Raw genomic sequence first — 9605 nt, forward strand, 5'->3', positions numbered from 1 at the left:
ATATCTCTGTGATGTTAGGCAGTGGATAAGCATTGCCTGTCGTCTCGTCGTTCAATTTCCTAGTTTCTGCTTCGTCTGAAAGTTCTTTGGCACTAATATTATTTATCTTGTTTGGTAACTCAGAAAATTTCTCACTCATGATCCTGTCTATGGCACCGTGCGTCCTTTTATTATTTAACGTGACATTATGCCTTATCACAGCAACGGAATGGTATTTGCATTGAAAAGTTGATTGGTTGAAATGATCAGCATCTCTCTTTTGATTTAGATCTCTATCGAGGTATTTATTTATGCATTTTTCTTCCCAAATTATTGCTCTTGTTTCTTTCCTGACATTTTCTTCTATTCCCGGGTTGTTTAGATGTTTCCGCGACGGCGGTACAAATCTCCAGTTCTGGCGGTTGTTTACAGTATAGGTACTATTGTATGGTGGATGAACGTTGTTTTGGTTATAATTATCCGAAGGTGTCGGATGTCGGTATCGGATTCTATTGTTCACTTGTTTTAATTCTCGTGTTGCTTTCACGGCTTGGCGGTACGCATCGTCCAAGGATTGGTATCCTGCTATCTTTACTCGTAAATACACCTCGTTTGGGAGCCCCTTAACGAAAGCTTCCCTCGTGTCTCGATCTATCCTATCTTGAAATACGGTGCCGTACTCGCATTTTTCCCCGTTCATTATCGCCAGTCTGAGATCTTTGACGCGATCTACGTAGTCCAAAATATCTTCTCCCGGTCGTTGAAATATTGTAGCTAATTCTCCTTTATATTCGTTAACCCACATACACAACACTATATCACTAAAGAATCTGAATGAAAATCACTTTGCCAGAAATATATACATATATACGCGTGCGTGTGTGTGTTCTATCTTATTAAAAGAAATTAATATAAAATAAATAATTAACATTTCATTTCGTATGAACATTACATGGGCAAGAGAAATGTGCATATAAATACGTATATATATATATATATGTATCTGTGAGTGCATATGTTTTATATTATCGAATACTCTATAAAATAAACTACTCGAAACAATAAATAATGCAATCGAAGAATTACAAAACATTAGTTATACTGAAGTGACACACAACATAAACATATATATATATACGTATATTCACACGAGTTATACTATTTAATAATATTAATAAATAAATGTTCTAATTGCGGTAGAATAAGGAAAAAACGAGCGACAGACGAAAATTACTTCGATATCAAACAAAACTAAAGACCCGTCACTAAAAACTTTACTGATGACATTTATGAGCGGCCATGTTGGATTTACACGCGTCATGGCGACAGGAATATTAGGGATTAATGGAAGTCAGGCGCGAGAAACAAATCATGAAAACACATTGTTAACACTTTTCTTTAATAAATTTTATGGGCAACTACAAATGTAAAAATATATATATATATATTTAAATAAAAGGGGGGAAATATAAAAATTAAAAAAATTAACAAATGTAAAATAGATAACCTAACACTATCAGACTAAAATATATATATATATATATATATATATATATATATATATATATATATATATATATATATATATATATATATATATATATATATATATATATATATATATATATATACATACACATATTGAACACAAAATTAATAATAATAAGGAACATCAAAACAGCGAACCAACAAAATTGAGGCAGCTACAATAAATTAAAATCGAAGCAAGGAGCTCCGGGATAAAGTTCGCTGAACTCACACATACACCAATAGCGCACAACAGGGGAAATTCCCTTTCTCCCAGAAGCATGGTGACGATGATGTGCCTCCAAAACCTCTTCGGGAATTTCATTCGCAAAACGAACTTTCACGCAACGCTCGGTATCGACGATTTCAACCAGAGGGGGTTCCCTCTCCAATATGACGGTCTCCGCATCAAAGAAATTCTCGTCGAAAGTAACTAAATCGTCAAAACCCAATTTCGACACAGCCTCGGCACCAATGTAAAACAGTTCCTCCAAACTCCCCGACACTCGTGGTCCATCACAAGGCCGCATGCGCTTGATGGGTTCCCCCGAGTCGCCCATGGGCTCTTCGGAATCCCTCTTTCGCTTGGGCTGGAAACAACACGGTATATTTTAAATAAAACGAAACAGGACGAACCAAACGAACTAAAAATAAGACTAAATACGTACCAGGGAAGTCTGGAAAGGAACCTCTGATAGAAACGACTCAGCAAACATGGTTCGAACGTCGATCACCGAAGCCTAAGGAAATAGCAAAAAAGGGAAAAACAATCAAAATCACAAAACAATCTTAATATGCAAACATCCAAACTTACGCAAAACAATTCGAAGGAGGAGGTCTTTGTTATGGGAGAGCAGCGGAGTTGCGCGTGTTGCCCGAGCAAACTTTAAAATGATAATGATGCTGAAGCCACCAGCCCTTCCACGCGCCGAAGAAACACCGGTAATTCCCACGGTACAGCACGTGGAAGTTTCTCGCGGAAAGGACTAGATCAGCGTGGAATGCTTCAAATCTCCTAGACGCTAGCTCAGCGGAAACACAGGACTGATAAAAAACTAAGTCGAAATATGAAATTTACATTTTGTCACGTACGATTCCAAGAAGCCCAAACTGCAACATCCCGATTCCCACGGAAGCGTACCCCCAGCGGACCACCACCCCGTGGGGGATGGCATTATAAATAAGCGATGCAACATAGCGCGGCGTTCTTTATTCGTGCATTATTCGTTCTTTAATTCTTTATTCGTTCTTCAGTTCATTATTCGTTCATTAGTTTGCGATCGTTTGTTATTACGGCTCATTATTCTTTGCGTCTAGAAATTTGTATAAGTATTTTGCGTTTCGGGGTCTTTAGTTTTTCGATAAAGAAAAGAGAGTCGCGATTAAATAAAGTAAAATTTTAAGTCTTCATTACGATATCAATTCAGTTAGCAAGTCACTCAATTTGTATCGAAATAGTTTAATAAAGTAAAGGTTGATAGAAAACTATATTCGAGATTAAATAATAAACCCAACAACCTTCGACGATCACCGGGACAGCTGGAGTGATGGCACCCGATAGCACCTTTTCCTCAAGGTAAGAAAATTAAATTTAAAAAACTTTCTTCTTCTCTGGCAATCTCGTTGTCCTCGAGAATTGAATCAAAACCTCCTATCATCGATTTCATTTACGGTTTTTAAGATAGAAACATTGCTTAAATTTTAAACAAAGGAGTTGTCCGTTGTGTCGGCTTGTGCGAACGGTGTTTTCAATTATCGAGAACACCCATCGATCTTCGCCTTCCTCCTCCCACTGTTGGTAAATTATTACCCGTCTTTGGGCAAGGCTGGCGAAATCACACGAGTCCCACACAGATAGGATTGTTAGAATTATCCTCGATAGCTAAACTCAAAAGGCAAGAAAATCGTGGCGACAGAATCCATCGGGGTAAATGAATTGAGTTTCGGTCTTAACAGCGAAATTAAAAGAGAAGAGGAAGTCAAACGAAAAAATAAATTTATATAAAACAACAAACAATCTCACATTCCTATCTAATCCAGCAACGCTAAAATATATATATCTAGCTAATCAAATATATATATGTAGTATCGTGGACGAAAGGCCTAAGAAATATCGGGCGAACTATGAACAATGTCGCGAGAGCCGAGGCGCCGTCGGGCCCATCAATGTGTCATCGGTCTTTTCAAGTGCATAGTTTCGTGGAAAAGACCTACGTGACCCTGGCCACGAGCGTCTGCAGAACACGTGTGCGGTGGGCCTAGGAAAAAGACAACAGAATGCGGCAACGACCAGAGAGTTAGTCGAAAAGCAGAGTGCTAGTCGAGGAGCCGAGTGCGAGCTGAGCGGAGACAGAGGTTGCGAGTGGCGTTGCCGAGAGAGTGTGGATTGCGCTGTTTTCTGTGCGTTTGGCGTGAATAGTTCAGGTTGAACAACAATCGTCTTTTTCTGTCTGATTAACATCTCTATTGTCCACTCATTGTAAACACATTATATCACGATATTACATATATATAATAACCTAACCCATATCACATTCAAGTAAAAATCCGTTCGACGAGGAAAAATATTTATTGTACCCAGCTTTAATCCTCTCCCGCGCTAGTATCCCTGCGCATAGCAGGTTAGCCGAAAAGTGAAATTCGTTTACCAGTTGCATTAAGCGTCAGTTAACGCTACCTATTAAACGCAAAAGAAAATAATAAAAAATAAAATATTTTGAAATAGTCTTTGGACTATTTCTGGTGGCAGCAACTACCGTATTAATTAATAACCTAAATCGGAATTAAATACACAATAACATCATTTAAATTTATTTCTTTTCCGATTAAATTCAAAACTCAAACTCAACTATAAAAAAAAAAAAAAAAAAAAAAAAAAATTTTTCAGTAAAATCCAACCGTAGATTTGATCGATTTAAACAAACAAATTGATACGTAACAGGTAGTGCAATGCATTTGCACTGTAAAATGGATTTCAACGAGCGCTTAAACGTCGAAATATCTCCAACGGGAAGGAAATGACAGTTAATTTTCATCAAAATCGCGATTTGCGAGATATTTTGATTGTTTCGACGCTTAAACGGTTGTGCATTGCATTAGCACTGTGAAATGGAGTGCAACGAGTGCTTAAACGCCGAAATATCTCCAACGGGAAGGAAATGACGGTTATTTCTCGTCAAAATCGACGAAATCTTCGCGATTTGCGAGATATTTTGATTGTTTCGACGCTAAAACGGTAGTGCAATGCATTTGCATTGTAAAATGGAGTTCAACGAGCGCTTAAACGTCGAAATATCTCCAACGGGAAGGAAATGACAGTTAATTTTCATCAAAATCGCGATTTGCGAGATATTTTGATTGTTTCGACACTTAAACGGTTGTGCATTGCATTAGCACTGTGAAATGGAGTTCAACGAGTGCTTCAACGTCGAAATATCTCCAACGGGAAGGAAATGACGGTTATTTCTCGTCAAAATCGACGAAATCTTCGCGATTTGCGAGATATTTTGATTGCTTCGACGCTTAAACGGTTGTGCATTGCATTAGCACTGTGAAATGGCGTTCAACGAGTGCTTAAACGTCGAAATATCTCCAACGGGAAGGAAATGACGGCTATTTTTCGTCAAAATCGACGAAATCGTCGCGATTTGCGAGATATTTTGATTGTTTCGACGCTTAAATGGTTGTGCATTGCATTAGCACTGTGAAATGGAGTTCAACGAGTGCTTAAAGGTCGAAATATCTCCAACGGGAAGGAAATGAAGGATATTTTTCGTCAAAATCGACGAAATCTTCGCGATTTGCGAGCTATTTTGATTGTTTCGACGCTTAAACGGTAGTGCAATGCATTTGCATTGTAAAATGGAGTTCAACGAGCGCTTAAACGTCGAAATATCTCCAACGGGAAGGAAATGACAGTTAATTTTCATCAAAATCGCGATTTGCGAGATATTTTGATTGTTTCGACACTTAAACGGTTGTGCATTGCATTAGCACTGTGAAATGGAGTTCAACGAGTGCTTCAACGTCGAAATATCTCCAACGGGAAGGAAATGACGGTTATTTCTCGTCAAAATCGACGACATCTTCGCGATTTGCGACATATTTTGATTGCTTCGACGCTTAAACGGTTGTGCATTGCATTAGCACTGTGATATGGCGTTCAACGAGTGCTTAAACGTCGAAATATCTCCAACGGGAAGGAAATGACGGCTATTTTTCGTCAAAATCGACGAAATCGTCGCGATTTGCGAGATATTTTGATTGTTTCGACGCTTAAATGGTTGTGCATTGCATTAGCACTGTGAAATGGAGTTCAACGAGTGCTTAAAGGTCGAAATATCTCCAACGGGAAGGAAATGAAGGCTATTTTTCGTCAAAATCGACGAAATCTTCGCGATTTGCGAGCTATTTTGATTGTTTCGACGCTTAAACGGTAGTGCAATGCATTTGCATTGTAAAATGGAGTTCAACGAGCGCTTAAACGTCGAAATATCTCCAACGGGAAGGAAATGACAGTTAATTTTCATCAAAATCGCGATTTGCGAGATATTTTGATTGTTTCGACACTTAAACGGTTGTGCATTGCATTAGCACTGTGAAATGGAGTTCAACGAGTGCTTCAACGTCGAAATATCTCCAACGGGACGGAAATAACGGCTATTTTTCGTCAAAATCGACGAAATCTTCTCGATTTGCGAGATATTTTGATTGTTTCGACGCTTAAATGGTTGTGCATTGCATTAGCACTGTGAAATGGAGTTCAACGAGTGCTTAAACGTCGAAATATCTCCAACGGGCAGGAAATGACGGCTATTTTTCGGCAAAATCGCGAATTGCGAGATATTTTGATTGTTTCGACGCTTAAACGGTCGTGCATTGCATTAGCACTGTGAAATGGAGTGCAACGAGTGCGTAAACGTCGAAATATCTCCAACGGGAAGGAAATGAAGGCTATTTTTCGTCAAAATCGACGAAATCTTCGCGATTTGCGAGCTATTTTGATTGTTTCGACGCTTAAACGGTAGTGCAATGCATTTGCACTGTAAAATGGAGTTCAACGAGCGCTTAAACGTCGAAATATCTCCAACGGGAAGGAAATGACAGTTAATTTTCATCAAAATCGCGATTTGCGAGATATTTTGATTGTTTCGACGCTTAAACGGTTGTGCATTGCATTAGCACTGTGAAATGGAGTGCAACGAGTGCTTAAACGTCGAAATATCTCCAACGGGAAGGAAATGACAGTTAATTTTCATCAAAATCGCGATTTGCGAGATATTTTGATTGTTTCGACGCTTAAACGGTTGTGCATTGCATTAGCACTGTGAAATGGAGTTCAACGAGTGCTTAAACGTCGAAATATCTCCAACGGGAAGGAAATGACGGTTATTTCTCGTCAAAATCGACGAAATCTTCGCGATTTGCGAGATATTTTGATTGTTTCGACACTTAAACGGTTGTGCATTGCATTAGCACTGTGAAATGGAGTTCAACGAGTGCTTCAACGTCGAAATATCTCCAACGGGAAGGAAATGACGGTTATTTCTCGTCAAAATCGACGAAATCTTCGCGATTTGCGAGATATTTTGATTGCTTCGACGCTTAAACGGTTGTGCATTGCATTAGCACTGTGAAATGGCGTTCAACGAGTGCTTAAACGTCGAAATATCTCCAACGGGAAGGAAATGACGGCTATTTTTCGTGAAAATCGACGAAATCGTCGCGATTTGCGAGATATTTTGATTGTTTCGACGCTTAAATGGTTGTGCATTGCATTAGCACTGTGAAATGGAGTTCAACGAGCGCTTAAACGTCGAAATATCTCCAGCGGGAAGGAAATGACAGTTAATTTTCATCAAAATCGCGATTTGCGAGATATTTTGATTGTTTCGACACTTAAACGGTTGTGCATTGCATTAGCACTGTGAAATGGAGTTCAACGAGTGCTTCAACGTCGAAATATCTCCAACGGGAAGGAAATAACGGCTATTTTTCGTCAAAATCGACGAAATCTTCTCGATTTGCGAGATATTTTGATTGTTTCGACGCTTAAATGGTTGTGCATTGCATTTGCACTGTGAAATGGAGTTCAACGAGTGCTTAAACGTCGAAATATCTCCAACGGGCAGGAAATGACGGCTATTTTTCGGCAAAATCGCGATTTGCGAGATATTTTGATTGTTTCGACGCTTAAACGGTCGTGCATTGCATTAGCACTGTGAAATGGAGTGCAACGAGTGCGTAAACGTCGAAATATCTCCAACGGGAAGGAAATGACGGTTATTTTTCGTCAAAATCGACGGAATCTTCGCGATTTGCGAGATATTTTGATTGTTTCGACGCTTAAACGGTTGTGCATTGCATTAGCACTGTGAAATGTAGTTCAACGAGTGCTTAAACGTCGAAATATCTAAAACGGGAAGGAAATAACGGCTACTTTTCGTCAAAATCGACGAAATCTTCGCGATTTGCGAGCTATTTTGATTGTTTCGACGCTTAAACGGTTGTGCAATGCATTTGCACTGTAAAATGGATTTCAACGAGCGCTTAAACGTCGAAATATCTCCAACGGGAAGGAAATGACAATTAATTTTCATCAAAATCGCCATTTGCGAGATATTTTGATTGTTTCGACGCTTAAACGGTTGTGCATTGCATTAGCACTGTGAAATGGAGTGCAACGAGTGCTTAAACGTCGAAATATCTCCAACGGGAAGGAAATGACAGTTAATTTTCATCAAAATCGCGATTTGCGAGATATTTTGATTGTTTCGACGCTTAAACGGTTGTGCATTGCATTAGCACTGTGAAATGGAGTTCAACGAGTGCTTAAACGTCGAAATATCTCCAACGGGAAGGAAATGACTGCTCTTTTTCGTCAAAATCGACGAAATCGTCGCGATTTGCGAGATATTTTGATTGTTTCGACGCTTAAATGGTTGTGCATTGCATTAGCACTGTGAAATGGAGTTCAACGAGTGCTTAAAGGTCGAAATATCTCCAACGGGAAGGAAATGAAGGCTATTTTTCGTCAAAATCGACGAAATCTTCGCGATTTGCGAGCTATTCTGATTGTTTCGACGCTTAAACGGTAGTGCAATGCATTTGCACTGTAAAATGGAGTTCAACGAGCGCTTAAACGTCGAAATATCTCCAACGGGAAGGAAATGACAGTTAATTTTCATCAAAATCGCGATTTGCGAGATATTTTGATTGTTTCGACGCTTAAACGGTAGTGCATTGCATTAGCACTGTGAAATGGAGTTCAACGAGTGCTTAAACGTCGAAATATCTCCAACGGGAAGGAAATGACGGCTCTTTTTCGTCAAAATCGACGAAATCTTCGCGATTTGCGACATATTTTGATTGTTTCGACGCTTAAATGGTTGTGCGTTGCATTAGCACTGTGAAATGGAGTTCAACGAGTGCTTAAACGTCGAAATATCTCCAACGGGCAGGAAATGACGGCTATTTTTCGGCAAAATCGCGATTTGCGAGATATTTTGATTGTTTTGACGCTTAAACGGTTGTGCATTGCATTAGCACTGTGAAATGTACTTCAACGAGTGCTTAGACGTCGAAATATCTCCAACGGGATGGAAATGACGGCTATTTTTCGTCAAAATCGATGAAATCTTAGCGATTTGTGAGCTATTTTGATTGTTTCGACGCTTAAACGGTAGTGCAATGCATTTGCACTGTAAAATGGAGTTCAACGAGCGCTTAAACGTCGAAATATCTCCAACGGGAAGGAAATGACAGTTAAATTTCATCAAAATCGCGATTTGCGAGATATTTTGATTGTTTCGACGCTTAAACGGTAGTGCATTGCATTAGCACTGTGAAATGGAGTTCAACGAGTGCTTAAACGTCGAAATATCTCCAACGGGAAGGAAATGACGGCTCTTTTTCGTCAAAATCGACGAAATCGTCGCGATTTGCGAGATATTTTGATTGTTTCGACGCTTAAACGGTTGTGCATTGCATTAGCACTGTGAAATGGCGTTCAACGAGTGCTTAAACGTCGAAATATCTCCAACGGGAAGGAAATGAAGGCTATTTTTCGTCAAAATCGACGAAATCTTCGCGATTTGCGA

The 9605-nt window shown here is 39.3% G+C and overlaps 1 protein-coding gene across 2 annotated transcripts; it reads right to left on the reverse strand.

The window, feature by feature from the left end:
- Window positions 1-1588: 1588 nt before the first annotated feature.
- On the reverse strand, window positions 1589-3586 carry LOC126872677 (uncharacterized). 2 transcript variants are annotated; one of them, XR_007692092.1, is made up of 3 exons: window positions 2321-3586; window positions 2175-2246; window positions 1589-2096 (listed from the first exon to the last, which is right to left on the reverse strand). XR_007692092.1 is itself a non-coding variant. In XM_050632805.1 (2 exons), the coding sequence occupies exons 1-2, from the start codon at window positions 2220-2222 to the stop codon at window positions 1683-1685; spliced, it is 462 nt and encodes a 153-aa protein (XP_050488762.1). In that variant the 5' UTR covers window positions 2223-3586; the 3' UTR covers window positions 1589-1682. The 2 variants fall into 2 exon arrangements, 1 of the variants encoding a protein (XP_050488762.1); XM_050632805.1 differs by having other exon boundaries at window positions 2175-3586.
- Between the last annotated feature and the right edge of the window lie 6019 nt (window positions 3587-9605).

The sequence above is a fragment of the Bombus huntii genome, chromosome 13 (genome assembly GCF_024542735.1).
Source record: "Bombus huntii isolate Logan2020A chromosome 13, iyBomHunt1.1, whole genome shotgun sequence".
In the NCBI taxonomy this organism is placed as follows: domain Eukaryota; kingdom Metazoa; phylum Arthropoda; class Insecta; order Hymenoptera; family Apidae; genus Bombus; species Bombus huntii.